Source organism: Pelecanus crispus, chromosome 11 (genome assembly GCF_030463565.1).
Source record: "Pelecanus crispus isolate bPelCri1 chromosome 11, bPelCri1.pri, whole genome shotgun sequence".
NCBI lineage: Eukaryota > Metazoa > Chordata > Aves > Pelecaniformes > Pelecanidae > Pelecanus > Pelecanus crispus.
This window is the reverse complement of record NC_134653.1, coordinates 305,519-326,576: the sequence shown is the minus strand read 5'-3', so window position 1 is coordinate 326,576 and position 21,058 is coordinate 305,519. Positions and strand designations below refer to the sequence as shown.

General features: G+C 41.8%; 1 protein-coding gene across 4 annotated transcripts; it reads right to left on the bottom strand.

Annotated features, from left to right (window-relative positions):
* Positions 1-544: 544 nt before the first annotated feature.
* On the bottom strand, positions 545-17,122 carry NSMCE1 (NSE1 component of SMC5/6 complex). Of its 4 annotated transcripts, XM_075718229.1 has the most exons (9): positions 17,083-17,122; positions 16,551-16,583; positions 15,875-16,012; positions 7,244-7,365; positions 5,357-5,434; positions 3,869-4,015; positions 2,773-2,889; positions 1,748-1,868; positions 1,052-1,278 (listed from the first exon to the last, which is right to left on the bottom strand). In XM_075718229.1, the coding sequence occupies exons 1-9, from the start codon at positions 17,120-17,122 to the stop codon at positions 1,196-1,198; spliced, it is 879 nt and encodes a 292-aa protein (XP_075574344.1). In that variant the 3' UTR covers positions 1,052-1,195. The 4 variants fall into 4 exon arrangements, with proteins under 4 accessions (XP_075574346.1, XP_075574344.1, XP_075574345.1 ...); XM_075718231.1 differs by lacking the exons at positions 1,052-1,278; positions 16,551-16,583 and adding an exon at positions 545-864 and having other exon boundaries at positions 15,875-16,020; positions 17,070-17,095; XM_075718230.1 differs by lacking the exon at positions 16,551-16,583 and having other exon boundaries at positions 15,875-16,020; positions 17,070-17,095.
* Between the last annotated feature and the right edge of the window lie 3,936 nt (positions 17,123-21,058).

The following is a 21,058-nucleotide window of genomic DNA, read 5'->3' as shown; positions in this document are numbered from 1 at the left end:
TCTGTTAGGTGGTCATCTTGTGTGCGTGTGTACCTCTGAAACAGCTCTATATATGGGCACTGCCAGGACTCTGCTTCAAACTGTATTTGGAACATCAGGTTAGTGTTATCTTCTGCTTGGATTTAATAACAGTAAAAATTGGGAGTTACACGAATGATGAGGGATGGTGCTCCCCAAAGGTTCAATAGGGTAAAAAAAAAAAAAAAGCTAACACAAAGCAAGATACCAGCCTCCTACATGGAAAAAGTTACTAGTGTTAAAGCCTAGGAACATAATTAGTTGTAGTTAATCCATAGTTTAATTGCAGTTAAATAAATGGAAGCTTCATCATACTTTGATTAACCATCAGCTGAACTGCTGATACTCTGCCTTCTGCAGTGTCACACATTTCTACCAAGGACAGATGCTGCCATTCCATTCTGGTACCTGGCAATATCTAGTCCTTGTCTTTTTTTCAAGTCACTCTTAAAGGAAAAAGCATCCTTACATGGAGAGTGAAATGCTAATACTAAAAACTAAAACAATCTTAAGATGATGATTTTTTCAACGCTTTGCAGACATAAGCTGGCATTGCCCCAAAAGTCTTGTCCTACTCCTTCCCAATCGTTCTGACTGGGAATATTCCCTCTCTTATTGAGCATAGCTGTTTGTGACCTGGCCTTATGTCAGATGCACTCTTCTGTATCTAAAGAAGGGACAAAAACCAAGCAACAGTGCCAACTGAAAGTGTTCAAACTGTAGCCCTAGATCAGATATTCAGCCAGCCACCTTAGTGAGGAGACTACAAGTGCTGCATTAATTTTTCACCTACCTGAAGCCCTGTGGTGCTAGGAACAGGTTTCATTTTCAGTTGTGCAACTGAAACTGTACAAACGGAGAACACTGTTGCTCAGAAAGGCTGCTTTTAATAGTTGCCTGCATAGATCAGCTTGCAGGACTGACTAAAAACATTTGCATCTTTCATTCGCAAACATGCACTGAGGGTCCCAACCCAAAAATATGAAGAACTACATACACAAAACAGCCTCCAAGAAAGCTGTGCAGGCATAACTGTAAAAGGAAGGTCAATGACAGTTTTATTGTAAGATTCTTAAAACTTCAGGAAAAAAATAAGTACACTGTTACTAATGAATACAGTGCAGTCTGGCTATTCTACAAGAGTGGGGAAAAAAGATTTCACTGAAAGCATATTTTACTAGCATCGTCTAGTGCTGAGAGTGAAGCTCTTCTCGGCTCTCCCTGTTTTTGATGGTGACTCGGAGTCTATCTGACTCGTACCTGTAAAGAAAACAAAAAGAAGGTTAATGAATGACACAGGAAAAAAGGATGATATTGTATAACCTCCAGATTTTTAAAATGCTTTATATATTCCTGTGTTCCTCTTCAGAATGTCCCATTTCCCTGCATAAATAGAGGAAACCTGAAGAGATTGTGCTGCTCTTAGCAGCTCAGTATTTGCAGAAGTTTTAGTGTCATGTGTCTTGTCTGTCCCCTACTCCCCTCCACACTTTAATGTTGTTAGAAACAATATGCACAGGATCTGTAGTGACCATAAGGCATAATCCTAGCACTTTCGGGGCTCAGTGTTGCCCGTGTATGGTTTACTGTTGGAAACGTACAACTGAAGTCAGAAATAACTGATATTCAACTACAGTTATAAATAATACAGGCAGTGCCACTGAATATTACAGTCCATTCTCTAGTATTATTACACTCATTTATTTTTTTAAAATAGGTTGCTTGGTACCTGGAATGTCACAAGACCAGAAATCATTACACTGCGGACAGCGTGGTTCAGTGTGAGCTCTAAAGTACTTTCTGACACAAGGTAAATGCATTCCAATTCCGCAGGATTCACATACTTGGCTCTGAAATCAGAAGTGTTGATTAAAAAAAAAAAAAATCATCTTTTTAACCTTGTCCTTCAGTTTAACATAAAGTTGTTACAAAGGGCGGCCGATATGCAGTGCTTTATTCCAAAGAATGGTTCACAGAGTACAACTGGTGGATACTCAAAAGTCAAAGCTGATAAATGATAAACTGTTGTATTTTCCTGGAAACTAGGAAATACCATTTCCCTATATGGGCAAAATTTAGCTTGAAAGACAAACAACGCTGAGCTATTTGGGTGAAATAAAGGAAACCAACTGGGATGGAAGAAGTAACCTGGAAGCACGTTAGTTGGGAAAATGAGAATGATGCAGGGTCAAGGAGCAAGAGAATGCAGTAGTTTTGGAACAGGAGTTCAGGCTGTAACCACTTATGCAAGACTAAACTCGTAACTTACCATCTATCAAAATACAGTGCTTTAGCATGCTATATATAAGCATACATGTTCATTTTGAAGTCCAAGACACAAACAATTCCTGAACCAAAATCCCAGGACCAAAGATGAACATGTGTCACATGAAGACTGCTATTTGTAAGGTCCAAAGATAAGATAGCTAATGCTTAACTGTTACAACTATTAAGGATAAGGGGTTCATCTCTAGCCTGCTGGCTCTGGCAAGCAAGACAGCACAATAATGTTGCTCATTGGAAAAAAACTTGTCTTGGAGCAGTATCTCAAAGTATAAACTTGGAGAAAGCGAACTTGCCCACAGACAGAAGATAAAATACCTACACTGAAAAAAAAGGGGGGATTTCCTTTATATACATGGGCAGCATTACCAGATTACTAGACCAGAATTTTTCTCAAAGTATCATAGACTTCAGCTACGACCATGTAAGTACATCGGCAGATGCCTGCTAACGTAATAAAACAAACGTTACCTGGATGGCAAGGCTGTGACAGATGTTACACTTCCTTGCGACATCTTGGTAGTTGCTGAGAATGTATTGTTCCATCTCAATTATACAGCGAGTATGCAGAGTATACTCTCCTTTTCTCTAAGGAAACAAGTGGCAAGACAAGGAATTTCTTTTAATTCCTTTTTTGACTTTTCTAACCACCTGCTAGCAAGCATTTGACATCCACTTTTTCCTGCCATCATGAAACTAACATGCTGACACTGATACAATGCAAAGCTAAAATACTTTTGAAGTAGCCGAATTAATTTGTTCAGAGAATCAGAATAAAGATCTCACGCCTTTAACAGGGACCTAGTCCTTGGAAGGTACAGACGAGCAAGCATGCTCTCCTTAACAAAGATGTGCGGTTTTGGGACCCTCCATTTGCACATTAGCAGAAATTCTACTGGCTTTCTGCAAAATCGAGGCATTTACTGCTTGAGGAATCTTTGAAAATCTCTGCTAAATCACTCTAACATAAGTAAATGCGTGGCAGCAAGTTGGAGATCTATGACGCAATGAATCCAGGAGAAAAGGGATTGAGGTCTCACTTGTCTTGGCCAGCAACTGCAGCATCCACATGGTAAGCTCATCTCAATTTCTGCCTCATGAAGTAAAGGAGATTTAAAAATGTGCACAGTGGCCCATGCATTTCTGGTACAGGCGTTTTCAAGATGTTTGGCCTCTAGCCTCACTGCTTTTCAGGATATTCTAAATGTAACTAACAGCACTGATCACCCTGAAGAGCTTTTGCCAGCTCTTGTTCCAAGTTTCGGTATGCCATGCTGTTGTGTACAAAGGATGTCTGTTGCAATGCAGGCTGTACACACGTACCCACCTAGCTCAGGTAGAAGAAACTGAAACCATGTTGTCCGGCACAGACCTACCCAAGGACTTTTTCCTTGTAAATGTACTACCTTTTCTGCAAAATCACTGGAGCAGCAATAAGCACAGGCCCCACAAAACTATTTTTGCCATCATTGATTAAAGAACAGCTCCAGTTTCAGCCATGACATCCATAAGAAAATAATAGCTGGACCTGTTAAAATACGAACACTTGAAAAGATACAGCTGTTACCTCAGAGAGCCATTTATCCTCCACAAAAACTTTCAGCACTTGTTCTGCTTCCTTTTTCTTCATTTTTTTTGTCTTAAGATGGTCAGCCAAGTTTAAAATATCTGTAGAAGAGGCAAAGCCATTTTCTGATAAAATGATTAGGTCCATCTACAGAAAGAAACATTTTCAGCTATTAAAAAAACCATGCAATTAGATAGACACACCTTACAGTAATGTGCAGCTTTTTTAGCATCCATACATATATGCTACAGCATATGGCTTGAACCAGAACTGTGAAACAAAGGCCAAAAGTTGAAACAATCATTGTTACCTTGATAGTTTTAATCTTTGCCAAGAAACCATTTCCACAAATAGAACTGTACAGCGCTGCCTAAATGAAGCTGCGTTCCAGGGACCCTTGAGCATACTCGGGGTGACAGATCTGTTTCTTCTTGTCTGCTCTTTGTCAAGGTTCTTTTAGGGAACAATCTCTTTACTACTGAAGTTTGTCCACTCTGGAGTCGTTAGTAGTGCTGAACCTACCTGGCACTTGACGGTTGTAGCAGTATTAAGAATCTTCAGAGAATCTCTCATTGGAAACACTCCTGCTGCTCATTATCGCAGAGCAGCATGCAGAGTTTTTATGTCGGCAGTAATACATGCCACAACAATACCATCTCTGCAGTGCTGACATGGCTGTATAGGTGCTTCACCAATAAAGGGGCAGGGCAGGGAAAGCTGTGGGTACTATCCACGTAGATTAGACTTTTGCAGCTGTCACAGAATAGTCAATACACCTCTCTGCCCAGTATACAGAAAATCTTATTTTAATGAGTGTGCAAAAAAAAAAAAAAATTAAAAAGTCTAGTGACTGGAGAAATTAAATCCTCGAAGTTGAAGACACTATGAGAACAATTCACTAAAACATGCAATATATGTAGCTATGATCACAACTCACATTAATGGTTGTTGATAAGAAATTAGACATCAAGTGTCCCAGAATCTCAGCCCAATGGTTCTATTTGGAACTTCAAAAAATTCTCAAGTGTATGTTTTGTTTAAAAAGCAGTATTCTGACTAGTTTATTAAACAGAGAATTAATTGGCTAAGAAAGAACAATATACAAATGTTTCCATTCAAATCAGCAAATCCAACTTTTATGTTATTATTATTAAAATCTACTGTGTATTACTAGACTTCTGAAGCCCTTGAAAAATTCAGCAAATCACAACTGAAAATCGTGAAGAAAGTTTTTAACTAAAAGCAGGTATGTCAAGTCACTAACTCCAAGGAGCATTCCCCTACTGCTGATTTCAGTTTACCAATAACCGACTTTCAACAGGGAATCATTACTTGCATATACTCCCATCCCCGCCCCCTCCATTCGATTTGGGATAAACTTGGCAACTAGTTCCTGAACCACATCTCCATTCATTTCCATTTCCATTCATTTTAAGATGGTACCTTCATAAATAATGTGGTTTACTAACTAATAACTGACATACTTACTGTTTTTCTGAACAATTCTAATTCATTTTCTGTATAGTCAGATGCCATTTTAGTTACTTCAGTTTCTGCCAAATTGACCTACCAAAAAAAAAAAAAAACACCTTAAACTGAAATTGAAGTGCCTTTGTATTTCTACACCATAAATTGTAAAAGATCCTCTGGGGTAAATAATACACCTTACAATTAACAGAAATGTCATTTCTTTAAGTGGCATGAAAGAGGCTGTTCTTTAAGATGGCACTCGATGGTACTCAAGTCCATCCTTTACAACCCCTGATCTTCCAGCCACATGTTCTCCACAGCTGCCTCTGCCCAGTCCAAGCTCTTAAACCATCCCACTTCCCCCCACAGAACTAATACAGAATATTAGTTCTATGTAGTACAACTAATACAGAATATTTTGTATAGTTGTTGTGGTTTAACCCCAGTCAGCAACTAAGCACCATGCAGCTGCTCGCTCACCCTCGCCCACCCCCAGTGGGATGGGGGAGAGAATCGGGGGGAAAAAAAAGTAAAACCTGTGGGTTAAGATAAAGGCAGTTTAATAGGACAGCAGAGGCAGAGAAAGTAATAATAATGATAAAAGAATATACAGAACAAGTGATGCACAGTGCACGTGCTCACCACCCACTGACCAATACCCAGACAGTTCCCCAGCAGCCGTTCTCCACCCCCCCACCCAGTTGCTATACTGAGCAGGGCGTCATTTGGGATGAGATGTCCCTTGGGGCAGCTGGGGTCAGCTCTCCTGGCTGTGCCCCCTCCCAGCTTCTTGTGCCCCTGGCAGAGCATGGGAAGCTGAAAAGTCCTTGACAAGTGTGAGCACTGCTTAGCAACAACTACATCAGTGTGTTATCAACGTTACTCTCATACTAAATCCAAAACACAGCACTATGCCAGCTACTAGGAAGAAAATTAACTATCCCAGTTGAAACCAGGACAATAGTAGAACTAATATATTACACCAGGATACTGTGCTGAACAGCAGCAGTAACTACATTATAATACCCATTTTTGTTTTCACTGTGAAAAACAGTTACTGATAATGCATATTCTCATTGCACATGCTACTGCTATTTATTATTAGCGCAACTTAATTAGCAAAATGACCCAAGATGGTTAAAGCAGCAGCTAATGTTAGAATACCTCCTGTATGGTCTTTTGAAATTACTATATAACCTTCCCCTCTCTGACATGCACATTTCAGAGCATCTAGGGAAACTTTTTATAGGCCATTCCTTAGCAACCTTTTTATGCTAGGTTGATTTTTAAGTAAGAGAAAAAGAAAAGTGGGAGGGCTCTTCATGTTTTCTAGCTAAAAATTCCTCTTGAGAAAGAAAGTCTCCCATGAAAAACAAATCTCGCTTCAGCACTTAAGCAATGTTTATGCCAAATAAATCAGACGCTGCTGTAGTCTGTGCTGCCATGTTCCATTTCCAGGCACCTAGGCTGCTGGCAGTTTATCCTTCCGCTTCCCTGTTCTACAAGTAACTTCTACAGCAGCTGCCAGCATAGCAGTGGAACAGCCCCGCATAAACCGCACAAGACACTGCTGTGAGTAAGAAGCCTGCTGCCGCACACAGCCTTCAGTTCTAGATTCTCTATTTTCTCTAAACAGCTGGTCCATTACAGATACGCTGTAGGAAAAGGACCCTAGGTAACTCAATCTAACATCCAAAGACGGTACTTAGGGCAGCCTTATGTTTATTATGCACAGATAACAGCTAGATTTTTTTTGCCCATTTACAATCGAAAGGTGTGCAGACCTTTTATTGGCACATTCTTCAAAGGTTAATTTTAAATTGGAGACACAGGAGGCTCCCTCTGCTGTCCACGCACTAGTCACGAGAAACGAAACCGTGCAATGGCAGCACATCACATACTTACTAAAGCATAATGTGCTCTCCCATCATCTTCCGACATTCCTTTCCGGATCTGCATAAACAAAGGCTGTAGATGGCTGTTAATAGTACTGATGAAATAATCCAGTTTATCATGCGCGTAGTATACTGAAAATGAATAAGAAAAAGCACATACACAAAAAGCCCAACTACACATCAGGCAGATCTTTTTATCTGCTGAAATATTTTTTTCCTAGGTAAAAGAGCTAAAAGTTAGTGAGGCAGAATTAAAACAGGTCTGTTATATTCAGCAGACACATCATTTTCTTGTGGTGCTGACTACTAGCCTTCACAGAAGCTCAGCTCCTTGAAAGTCGGAGTTTAGAGAGAGAGAGTCCAGACATTCTGCCTTGCTGTATGGAACCCACTGCTTAATCCATTAACTACTGTGACTTGAACTAAGCTGAGTTGAAAATAAAACATGACCAGGAAAAATTATTATGCACAATACAAATATATACTTGCTTTCTTTCATTTACACCCAGGAGACTCCTTGTTTCTTTGTGTTCCGTTTCACAAATTAATGGCATGTAAATGATCAAGTTACATACCAGAAAACTTAAAATTCTAGCATTGTAGAAATACAGGTAGTATCTTGTGTCATATTCTACAAACAAATTAAATACTAGCAGAAGTTCTATCATAGGCATAATTAAGGTGGACTTTGGAGTCATTCTGTAGAAGCACATGCTATGGCTTCTGCTTGCACAGCAACAGCACACACCCTCAAGAGTTTCCATCCAAAACAAAATTATATCAGTGGTAAAACTCCTGTTGACTTCAGCAGGCTAGGGTTTAAAAAACAGAGTGAATTAACAGCTCGTAACTTTAGAAAAATGACTGATGTCTCAAAATACTATCAATTATCACTAACTTAATACTATGCTCAGTCACTTGTATGACAGCATAGGACAGAGGTCCCACTCTGAAAACCCCACTATACTTCATAGCGTAGTACAATGCAAAAACATCACAGGATGCTCCTGCCCAGAAAGTTCATGATTCTGATATATGAGGCTCCATAAGTGACCAAGCCAACAAACAGCATGAACAATAATAAAGAAGTGTAATATTAAAGTAAACATAATTTTTTCAAATTGTTGTGCCACCTGCCTGGCACCTGTCGGCAGGAAACGCTCTGCATACGTCAAAGCCGGGGAGCATTAGTGACAGATCTAAGAGACAGTAAGATGAAAGACAACAGAAGAATATTCTTTTGTACAACAGCTGTAACATTTTAATGTGACATGAATGGCTGCTCTAGTAGATCTTCTGTGAAAAAAAGGCATATAAACTCTCCATAAAAAACAAACGGGGGACAGACCACACCAAAAACCGCACTTAACAATTTTAACATCTAAAGAAGCTGGTCGGTTTACAATTCCAGACTCAGGAGAAATGACAAATGCCCTTTACTATTTGCAAAAGCTTATAACTTACCTCTATGAAACAGTTCTTGTGCACAGCCATAGCAACTGATGGGATAGAAACTGTTAATTCAAATGCATTTCTACTGAAAACAAGTTATTTACTGTCAACAGATTTAATGAGAAATTAGACAAACTAATGTGATCTTCATTCAGTAAGTATCCAGAATCTTTGTATTCTGACTATGCGTGTACAGGAATCTCTTTGTCCTTTTTTCTTCTGCTAAAATATCTCAGAGGTGTCAATACTACTTCGAAAGACTGTATTTAAGAAGACCTTGTTGTAAGATGAGTATGTTAGATGCATACCAGAGCCAGGACTACCCTACTTCCAAAACACTGGATTAAACTGTTTGAGAAGTCTTAATTTCCAGTAACTTCCCCTGTAAAATCTAGTACCTTAAAAAAAAAAAAAATCTAAGACTTAGTTACAATTGCTGTATATTAGTTTTTGTAACAGAAATTATTTCCTTCTCTAGGGCATAAAATGCAATCTCAACTAATACTATATCACAGATGTACTTACTGTAATCTGTTTGCAGTCAAATAAAATTAAAGCAAATTGCTATTCCAGTACCCAATTATGAACATAACAAAGTTGCTCATAGCATTTAAAACCACGTATATGCAGGAACCAGGTATTATACTTTCAGTCAATAACAATTCTCAGCCCTGAACACTTAATAACATGACAGCATTACAAAGAGAGCTCATTACGTGTTACCCTAGAACACTGCTTGGGAGCATTTTCTTAAGAAATTATTTCAGTTCAATGACAGATAGCAGATGAGCAAATAGGAAACAGCAAACAGTACATAAATGAAACACAAATATTCTGGGGTTTTGGGGTTTTTTTCCCCTAAATTTAAACAAACTCTTAATAATGAATATTTTCCACAGAAAAGCTGAACAGATCCCTCACTGAAGATAAAACAGAGGTGCTCAGAGAAACCAGAAACTTTTCTGAATGTGTCTGTATGCAAACTATAATCATATAATCATAGCATAATAAACAAACTTACAGTCTTGTTTAATTATCACTTTTCAACAGGCACTGTTTTAAACTTTCTTGCTTAAAGACAAGCAAACAACAGGAATCTTTATTAATTAGTCTGAGATGCCACAGCTTCATGATAAATTTAAAAATAGACTGGCACCATTATAAAATTAGAGCTCCCATGTCTACAGCAAAAGACTACAAATAAGCAGAGTGAATGCTTTAAAAGATAGGACCTTTACTCATAAAAAACCTGAACGCATGGTTGTTGTATCTATGTACTTCAGCTTCCATGTTCTCTGTAACCAGAAGATTAAGCAGAACTACAATTCTAGTCTGCAAAGTAGCATTACGAAAATGTCGTGTTTTTCTTCTACTTTGATGACACTGAGCAGATGTAACAGACGCCACTGATGACCAGTGTTGATATTTATGGCTGATTTTCAAGATCAAACCATATTTTAAAAACTAATAACTGTACAACAGCTTTTGGCATAGAGTTGATCAGTTTGCAAACTTAAAAGAGTTAAACAAAAAACTAGAACAAACCATGAAGAATAATATGACAGATTACTTTGGATTTTAAGTCACTGATGCTCAGTTTTCATTTCACAGAAGAATAAAAGAATAAAACATTCAGAAAAGTTAATTTCTTTGAGGAAAAAAATGTGGTGGAATTTGGGGTTTTCTTCCCATTTCCTTCAGTTACTCTCTTAGTACTAAGCTGATTAGTATAATAAGAAGCTCCCTATCAGGATTTGAAAATGCTCCCATCTAACTTTATTATAGCTAGAAAAAAACTGAAGCAACAGGACCATTACCGGGAAGAGAATCTAAAAGCTTATTTACAAAGTTCTTTAAAAACAAAACATTCTTAATTACACTTTGGAGCAGTACGTTGTACAATACCTTTTTTTTTTTTTCCCTTCTGTTTAATAACATCAAAACCAAGCCACAACACTTCCTTGTAGCAGCACAAGGTATTATACATAAATACGTAACACCAGGCAATCCCTGCCTCGAGGAGCTTAAGGACATTTCAACTATCGACTAGACTACGTCATTCACTGTTAGTTTTTTTTATAGGTATCCTGCTTTACATTAAACTCATATGAAACCATTCACAATAAACCTCTTTCTACGCATACATCTACGATACGCGTTTCAGCCTTCCCATGAAAAGTAGAATCACTGGGAAGAAGAAAAGTTGCTGTTTCTAGTAGCGTACTGCAACACAGCAGGCTAGAACAAAACTAGTCAGACTGCAAAGGAGTTTGGGGAAGGAAAATACTCAGTTATTCAAACGGCACAGATGAATTTTCACCAGCACTGTAATGCTGATACACTTGAAAAGTTCTACCGAAATTCAGCAAGGACTCATAGCCAAGACTTCAGTTTTAAAGTGTAACCACTAACCCACTACGTGAGTGATGTCTAACACCTACACTCTGCTACAATGCTTGTTCAGTACAACTTGAGACCAACACATCCAACCTTTTTTCAGTCTTCTTAACAGAGGGAGTACTGAATTCTGACCCAAGGGATATAGTCAGTCTCCATTACCAGAACATCTAGATGAGTAACTGATAAGCTTCTCTACATTTTATGTTTCAATCCAGCTACAAGGCATCTGATACGCAGAAAAAAATATTTAGCAGAAAGTATGGCCGGCGTTATGTGGGGGGCAAAAAAAATTACTTCATTCTGACCTTAAATTCTGTGGCTAAGTAGATACAAATTCACAGTAAAAACAGAAGAGTCCCTGTAGAGTGGGTAGCACTGTGACGAGATAGAATAGTGCTACCGAGCCTGGGAGGAGCACGGCTTCCAGAACTAGTAACGGGCCGCGTGATGCAGATGAGATGGGAGACAGTACAGCCATCCACCAGAAAACCTCATCTCATCCTCACCAAAACATCTCCCCAGCATTCACTTCTCCCACAACATGTAAGAGAAAGAACTGAAGTGTATTTACTTGAAAGTGCTCACTACACTATAGCAAAGTACTGCTGAGGAATTCTGTGATCTCACCGTCTATACTCCCACTGATCTTCCCCAGTGCCTCTTCTGTTGGTGCTCTGTGATACTCTTCATTGTCTACACAAAAATGCCTAGTTTGAGGAGCCAAGAGCCATGTTTTCTTTTTCTAGTTTTGATCTGTTTGATGCACTATAAAGCGAAATATCAAAACAACAGTACAGTAGATTTTTCCGTTGTTTTGCAATGCAAACACTTCTCTGGTAACATAAAACTTAGACTTCAGATGGTTATCTGCAAATTCCACCACAGATAACAAAAATTCCCCTAAGCTTTAGCTGAACTTTGCAGACAAGATACAAGCATAACGAGCACACTGGGTCACACACAGGAGCAGCTGCTGGGGCTTCTCCTAGAATACTACATACTAAGAGACATACAAAACATGTAAAGCAAAAATACTTGTCTATTCATGAATCCCTGATTCTCATATATAATTTATTTAGTGGGTCTTTCAATGGTCAAGCATGAAATATATTATGCCTAAGAAATTAGTATGACTGTAGACTAAAGTTGACACTAACAGTCATTTTCTTCTGAGTTCAGCTACCAAGCCAGTTAAATAAAATACAAAAAATAGTTACACAACAGCCAGTCTGAAACAACCCACTTTAATGAATGGTTAATCAATATGCGCCTTCTGTACATCCAAGTAGGCAGGGAAAAAGCAGTTTTCTCTCATTCTTCCATTTTTCTAAACATCCTTTCATATATGGACTGTATCAGCCATTTTTCTAATGAACTTCACTGTAACTTAACACAGTTACATTTTATAATTAGTTGTATAAATATTACCTAATATTGTCCTTCAGGCCCTTGGTTTGAAGGGCAACCTGATTTTGTCCCTCTAAATTATCCTTAGGTTCATCAAAAATATAGCAAAAGAAAATATATCTGTGTTTTTGTTAACCTTCTGGCTGTGAAGAATGTGGCAAAGAAAATGCTTGTGAATGACCATGTCTTTGGAAAATAAAATGCTGGTCATGAAAATGCCTAATATTATCTAAATACTCGTCAAATGAAGATGTGCTGAATCCAAGAAAAAATAGATAAACTTGGAAATCTATCAAGCGATAGAGAGCACATGAATCTCCATATTTATTCCATGATCTGTAAAAAAAAAAAAAAAAAAAAAAGTCATGCTATTACAGAGAAAAATGTGAGACACCATCTTTCCAGCTGTACTATTTACAGCAGTGTAAACCCAGAACTTCCGTTATTAAAGAACTTCAGCTGGCTTGGAAGACAGCAGGAAAAATAACTACAAACTCTCATATTTTTTTACTGTTCCCTGATTTCAGGCTGTGGTCAGGGTCAGAATAATATTCCACATATCCTCCTCCCACAGACAGTGTTGTAAAGGGATCCAACAATAGCCAACTCGGATACTACCCCCGACTACACAAAGAAAGGAAAAACCAGCTTGCACCCACAGACAACACAAAGCCACCCCTTTGCCCCAGAAAGGGTGCTGAGAATGTCATGGTTCCTCAGCTATTACGTAATGCTAGAGATCTGCAAGATGTCTTTAACTTTGCGCTGAAGTTTTTACTATCATGTGTTTCGTAACTGGAGAAGCCGTAACACAATGCAGACAGAAACAGCACACACTAAGGGATTCCAGTAAAAAAGTATTAGCAATTGTAATTCCCTTCCTCAACAAGCCTGCAATTTGCATCCTGAGTTGTACACTTTCTAGTGGTCCTGCGCAGCACTTTGATAGATGTTTGAAGCTTTTCCTTCAGAGCTGTGTGCAGATTTTAGCAAAGACACTTGTCTGCTAACAGGAAGCACGCAGGTGATACACAAAGCCTAAGAAGGTGTCTCCTGGCCAAAAGGCTTAGGATTTTGAAATAAACCAGAACAACAGAATGTGCCAAACACCAGGAGGGAAAGTTTTCAGATCACTTGGCTCAGGGGCTGTACAGGCTGGTTACTGTATGACTTGACTTCATTTGACGCAGCTTTTTTATCCTTTTGTATTTAAGGAAACCAATGTCATAGACAGGAGACAGCCTTGTTATGTAATGCTTACAACCTGCAGGAGAAAGGCATTAATTCAAACAAGCTAGTTTTAGTAACGTTAGCTTTGATCCAATTTGAAAGTTATTGTTCAGATTGCACTAAGCAGTATTAAGATGTATTTGAAGAAACTACATCAAAATCAGAGCTTCATCTAGAAACAGTCCAGTCAGGCTGTTTCCTCATAAAAATGGTATTACCATGGTCTCATAAACTGTGATACTGTTAACTTTGCCCGTAACAAGGATGGGTTTGTTAAATCGCTGGTTATTTTGTTCATAAAACAAATGTGGGGGGAAGTGTTCCATTCAGTGAGTCAAGTTCAACATCCTTTTGTCTCCCAACGTGACAAAAAGCTTTCCTAGGTAGAGCATTTAATAATACTCTAACAGTTAAAACTCCCACACTGTATCTGTGTAATTTCACAAACTTTTCCATTACACGTCAACTGTCACCATGCAGAAAAAATATCAAGTACTTGGTAGGCAGCAGTTGCAATGGAGCCTTTTTTTTTCTAAATCCTTCTATTAAGTAAACCTTCATAATGAATAATAACTCTATCAGCATTTACTGCAGTACAGCTCACTGATCCTGCATACTGAAAACACTATCTAGCCATGAAGTTTTTTTCTTAAGGTTCTTTGTTCTTAACACACAATAAACTCATTATAGCCATGCTATTGGCTTAGGCCATCTCTAGCATGTAGGATAAATTCTTTCACAAATCACAGTGGCTTGGTTCTCACAAATACAGGAGTAAACCTGTAAAAAGCAACACTTCCATTTTTTCAGTCAGAAATTTGGGCAGGTGCTGAAATAAGCTCTTTTGGCTCAGGAGAGTTTGAAAACCTACGGAGTCTGTTTGACTCGTTTTAACGAAGGAAAATACATAAATAGTGCCATCACCCAGAAAGGACTCCACTTGTGGCCACAAAGCAAAACGGAGTTCACAACAGGTTGCGCGTATCAGTGACCACATCTTCTCTCTTAACAGAGGGGAAGAATACTTAGTTAGCAGCGGCGATGCTAACACCCCAGTTAGCCACCAGCACCCGAATAGTTCAGTTCCCTTGCAGTTACTGGTTCAGCTATGAACAGACTCACACACATATCCTGAACTGACTAAAACCCTCCGGGAACTGTTAAGGCGGCTTTTATTTCTGAAGTCGTAAATACTAGAGAACTAGAAAATAACTTGAGACATATATTCGGTGCATGTTAGATCTCAGAATTTGTAATTTAAACATTTGCTGGAGTTATCTGCCTTTCAAGAGTGGTGATTTAAGATCATTAGTGTGAACAGCATTTGGGTGTTTCCTTTTAAACGGCATTTTTTGTTCTTACACATTCCTTGTCCTTTTCAAATTTGTTCATAAGTAAGGAAAAGATGAAAACAGAGGCATTTTATTCTTTCACTATTTTCTGGGAACCAGCAACTGAAACATCTAATACCTACTAATTAATTAGTGCTAAACACATTACTCATTACAGCTTTATTTCGGTTTGTGCTCACCACAATTTTCAAAATCAGTGAAGATGAAATACAGATCTCTGATCAGTAAGCAGATCTCTAAAAAAAAATCCTTATCAAGTTGATTACACATTTATGTACTATTTAAGTTTGAACAGGAACTTCAAACAGATTTGATAGTACACAGGCAAATTTTTGTTACATGTGCCATAAAATTCAGCTTGGTTTAACATATATTAAAACTAAACAGCTGACCATGTAATTGGTCAGATGTGACAAATTTACTCAAGATGGATAAGAGCATACACTTCATACTGTATTCCAAAGGAAATCTTTCCAAATAAATGTGAAGGAAAACAGTCTGGAAATTTCAGCACTATCACTGTCAAAAATCAATTTTTTAAAAATGTGTAACCTATAAAAAACCATCTTTGCTAAAATAAAAAGTGCTCTGTATGAGTCTGACCTGATTAAAACTCAGTTTCCTCATTGATGTGTTATTTTATCTTTTAGGAAAGAGAAAGAACACTCACATCATTAAAGTTTTTTAACTTTTTTTTTTGATGGTGTATACTTTTCAGAAATCTAATTACTTGTAAGCTGCACAAGGAAAAAAAATTAGTTCTTCCACCTCCCTACTTTTTCTCCAAAAGAGACACACACCTTTATGGATTTCACAGCAGCGCCTGTGTAATTTCCTAGCCTCTGATCCTTCCATTATCCCATGAGACATCAGGACCTGCAAGAACCGTCGATGAGCATCGGTCATCTGAGCTGCCATCGCAATATTCCACCAGGCTGCTGGAATGCTGCAAGAGGTGTAAGCTGGAATTAGTGCACGTGTTCACGCAAATTAAAAATACAGAGTCCAGGCATACATAAGATTGCAATTAAACTCTCTGACATTGAATCGGGGCAAACCAGCACATCCCCCAGGCTGTTCTCAGAATACAGATGGTGACTAACTTCAGGGTTCTAGGAAAAGGACGCAAAAGATAAAGTCCAACTAATTTTGGCTAGAGAATAAAACAACATAGGCATTGCGCTATCATACCCCCAAACCGAAAATAGTAGCGTTGTACGTGCAAGAGTTAACAGAACGCCTGGCACAGTTTTGCGTTAGGTGCTTCTGCTTGCTACATGTCCTAATAACGTGTCTAATTAGAGCGTAACTTGCTTCGGACAGAAATCCTTCCCTAAATGCTCTGAAGAACATGAGAACTAACTAAAGCATCTCAAGAAATTCCTTGACCACTGCAGCCAAGTTGTTGCCAACAGTTCGCGAGACAAAAGCAGCTGCCAGACTTCCAGGCCCCCCCCAAGGAACGGGCCGGGCTGCGGAACGCTGCCGTGCGGAGCCTGCGAAGCCGGCACTCCCATTCCGCCCCGGCGCTCGGCCGCTCTCTGACCCGCAGCACCGAGCCGGGAACACGCTCCGGGGATCAGAGCCCGCCGCTCCCGCCGCTGCCGCCGCCGCTGCCGGTGCCGCTGCCGGCGCCGCCCGTCCCAGAGCGCCGGAGCTGCCGCGGCGGGCGCGCCCTCAGACTGGCAGCGGCGCAGGGAAAAGGTGGGAAAGCTCCCCCGGCAGCTTTCCTCCGCCAGCGGACTCGCAGAGCGCCCGACAGCCGCCGGCCGAGCTCCGGCCTGGCCCCGGCCGCCGCCGCTTCGCCCCCCGCTCGGCCCCGGGCCTGCCGCCAGCCGCAGCCCGCCGGTGAGCACGGGCGACCCTCCGAGACACCGCCCCGCTCCGCCAGCGCCCTGCCGCCCTCCCTTCGCCCCCCTGACGAGGCGCACCTCCCCCTCGGCCGCCGGCCCCCACCCTGCCCTCCCGGGCCGCCGCTCCCCCGGGCCGCCTCACCCGCCGCTGCCCCCGCGCTCAACCGCTCGGCGATCGCTGCAGCCGCCTGCCATCGACCGGCTCGGCAGCCGGCGGGGCGGGGCCCGCAGTGCCCGCGCCACGCCCCGTGACGGACGGGAGGGAGGGGCGGGGAGGCCCCGCCCCGTGACGAGTCGGGGGGCGCCCCCCGCCTGCCTCGCAGCGCCCGAGGGGCCGGGGCCGGGGCCGGGCCGGTTCCCGATCCCGCCCTGGGCCGGGCCGGCGGCAGAGGCGGGCGCTTCCCGGGCCTGGCCGAGCCGCGCCCCCGCCGCCGCGGAAGGGCGCTGCCCGGGCGGGGCGGTCCCGGCCGGGTGCCACGGGGTTCGTGCCCCCATTGTCCTCCCGAAAGCCCCGCCAGTCCCGGCGGCTCTTCCCCGCCCCGGGAGCGCGGCCCCCGCCCGGCAGCCGCTCCCTCGGAGCCGGGTCGCGCCGCCGGCGGGGCAGCGCTCTGCGGCGGGGCGGAGGACGCGGATCCGGGGAGCGCGGCGCCCGCGGCGGGGCGGACGCGCAGGTGCCGCGGGGCCGGGACCGCCCCGGTCCGGACCGAAGCCCGGGCGCGGGAGCCCGCCGCGCCGCTCCGACCGGGAGCCGGACCAGGCCAGGTACCTCCGGCGGCTCCTGCCCCGCCAGCTCGGCGGCAGGAGGGTCTCCTCCGTTTCCCTGACGAGGGCTGGAGCCGAATTCGTGCGGTCTGCGCCTCGCGGCTGCCGCGGTGCCGCTTCTCCGTGAGCTGGCTTCTCCGTGCCGCCGTGCCCGGGCGGAGCGGGCTGAGCCGGGCCCCGGGCGGCGGAGCGGCGGAGCGGGCTGAGCCGGGCGGCGGAGCGGGCGGGCGGAATTCCCGTTTCCGCTGCGAGATGCCCCGCGGTCGCGCCGGGAGCCGGGGCGGGGGGCGGGAGGTGCCGGGGGCGGAGGTGCCGGCCCGGCCCCGCTCGGGTCCCTGCGCAGCCCCGGGCGCGGCCGCCGCCCGAGCGGGGTCTCTGGCAGAAGCGCCTGTCCCTCTCTCGGGCTCGGGAGGCGGGCGCTCCTTTCGCAATGTCTGGGACGGAACCGGTGCAATTCCCAGAAATGTCCGTGCTGCTGGCAGTCCCGCCCGGTGGGTGCGGGCAGCGCGGGGACCCGGGCTGGCGGCCGCAGCAGCCACCGCGCCGAGCGCGCTCGGAACCGCAGGGCTGCTCCCGAACCTCGGACCGCGCTCCCTGAAAACTCCCAGGGGGCCTGGGTCCCAGGAGAGCCTAAAAGCAGTTTCTGCTAAACCCTCAGAACCGGGGTTCAGACACGTAGGATCAGAAGTGAGCTGCTGTGGGCATTTTAGTCTCGGTGTTCTGTAACTTTGGCATTTTTTTTAACAAGTCCAAATTCAGCAGTTTCCATAGTTTCTGTCAGTTCTAAATTAGAAAAATATCTGAAGTTACCTTTCTGCTTGCGGACTGTGATTTGCAGTTTGTCAAATTATGTGAAAGTACTGTATTGCTTACAGGCCCAAATGACATGTTATTAATGCCCTTTGACTTCGTCATCTCACGATGAAAATATGCCGGAATGCGGAAACTTCAGCTTAAGTCATAAATAAAAAAATGACCAGTTTCAAGATTTTTAAAGAGAACCTATCTCCTCATTTTGAGGGGCTCTTCTCATATTTACGAGGAGAGGTTTATCCAGACGCGCCCTGTCCTGCTCCAGAAATGCAGATATCATTTGTATGTTGTTGCGTAAAATGACACTAAAGGTAAATATTCCAAACCACATGAAGGAATTTGTGGAACAAGGATGACATTTAAAATATTAGTAAAATTACTCATTTAAAAAGAATAAAAAAGAATGTCTTGCTCCTTTAAAATCTGCCATTCCGAAGTTAAATTCCTTCTTTAGTGATCATCCAATGATGCAGGAAATACTGTGTCAGATAAGCAATGATATGTGTATTATGCCCTTTAAGAGAAAAAAAAAAAAAAAGCGACAAAGCTTCCCCACTAACGAATCGGTAATCTAAGGACTTGGTCATGGATTTGAGTTTCTGCTTACCCAGTGCTTTCTACTGCAGCGGTCTCGGCAAGAAGAGGTAACGTAACACGTTGGTGTATGAACTGAAAGGCAAAGAAGCATATGGGAATGGCTTACTGTTCAGTTTAGATAACACAAAGTGGGGACTGTTGAATTTTATCTTTTGGCCCTTCGTTGACCAAAGTTCCCATCCTTAATTATTAGAACTTCTAAAGATCTTCCAGTCTACCCTTTCATTTAAACCTCTTCCTTCGTGTAGTATACAGGACTCCCTCCTCAGCTTCCAAATTCTTGTGAAAACCCACTTGGTCTTGAGACGCCTACGCTTTTCGCTATACACATACTTCGTGCGGTTGCCTCTGACAGTCACATTGCATGTCAAAGAGTAGGTATTGCGATCTGTGTTCCTGTAGGTCTGCCATTTTGTATTGGCACTTAGGAAAAAAGTCAATTAAAAGCAGCAATTACTCCCGAACTTTTTTTTTCTTTTCAGATTTTGATACAAAATCCGTTGATGAACTTTTGCTTTGCTGTATACTGCTTATCTCGTTTTAGTCTGCAGTTACAGCCAACATTTTAAACCAGAAAGAATAAGACAAGAGGTACTTTAGTCTTTTAAAAGAGCCAGTTTTAAAATAGGGAGTGGTCCTTTACCTGTACAATTGCAGTAAAGGTAAATTAAGCAGCCTTACGTAGAAATTACTATCACCTGTCTTTTGGGCATGAGTTACTCTGAGCATAACAATTTTGCAAACTATGCCTGTAGATTAAATGTGACCCTAATTAATTTAAAGCCCAGACCAGGAGAAGTTATTGGTTTTCTTGATAGTAAATGAAATCTTTTCAATCACATTATATTTTTTTTTCAAGAGACAGAAATGATAAAAGAGCACAACTTGTTCCAGTAATCACATAGACCTGCTTCTATCCCCGACAGAGATTTCTTTCATAGTTTTGGTGAAGTCACTTATGTCTTTTACACCTTACTTTCCTCAAATAGATTTGGATTGCTAGCGTTGCTGTGATTTTAGTATTCTCTATGTTTTACATACTTTTTTAAGATTGGTGTTTCACTATCTGATATAAAGAAGAACTTAAGAGCTAACAGGCAGGAAAGCTATTGCCATTTTAAAATTTTCTCCCTTTGCGTTGGATTTACAGTACTACTCTTATTTTTAAAAAAAAAGTTTGCGGTTTCATTAGAGCTATGAATTAAGAGTACTCCTTTTTCATCAACATTTGCAGATCTTTTCTCCTATGGGGGAGATACTTTAGCTCTGCCATTTGCTGATTCATGTATGCCTATGTGATGCAGGATTCTCTGCCAAAGTTTTAAGAGTTTCTTGGAACTCCAGTCTTGTGACAGTATTACTTAACAGTGGACTGGAAAGCAAACACTTCCTCTCTTGAGAATTCCAGGAAAAAGGAGGAAAAGAAGAATTTTTTTCATGCTGGAGCAGTTTGCTCTTCTTTTTCCTGAGCAGCAGCAGCAGCAAAGGCACTTGTGTTCTTTTCAAAAAAATTATTACTATGCTCAGTCACATTTTGTCTGTTCGCAAAATGTGAAAAGCTTAGCTCTTGAGTAATAGTTTTCTTGAGCATTTATGAGAAATTCGTCTTTCAAGTATGTCCTTTATTACTAGATGTGCAGTAACTGCCTCAGAGAAGGTCAAAAAAGAGTTTCCATTCTAATCTTCTATTTTCACTGACAATGTTCTTATCCCTTAACCTCTAAGATTGAAATTTTCCATGTTTAATCTTTAGAAGCTTGTTTTAAAGAATAGTCAGTCACGCATGTGAGAATGGAACCAATGTAGTATCATTAAACATGGCTTTTCTGACAAGCGCAGAAACTTGGATTATGAGGTAATTGCCTTGGAGCTGGATCTGACATACTGAAGTAAAGATTGATCATAAGGGAAGTGCTAGTATTTCTAAATATATTGGGGAAAAAAGAAAGAATCTGTTGC

What these genes read in the sequence shown, in the direction of transcription:
- NSMCE1 (XM_075718229.1), bottom strand. Translation starts at nt 17,122, where the DNA reads ATGGCAGGCGGCTGCAGCGATCGCCGAGCGGTTGAGCGCG. An exon ending in GGAGAGCACATTATGCTTTA is followed by an intron (nt 5,435 to 7,243) that starts GTAAGTATGTGA and finishes TTTTTTTGGTAG; the next exon opens with GTCAATTTGGCAGAAACTGA. An exon ending in CTGGTCTTGTGACATTCCAG is followed by an intron (nt 1,279 to 1,747) that starts GTACCAAGCAAC and finishes TTTTCTTTACAG; the next exon opens with GTACGAGTCAGATAGACTCC.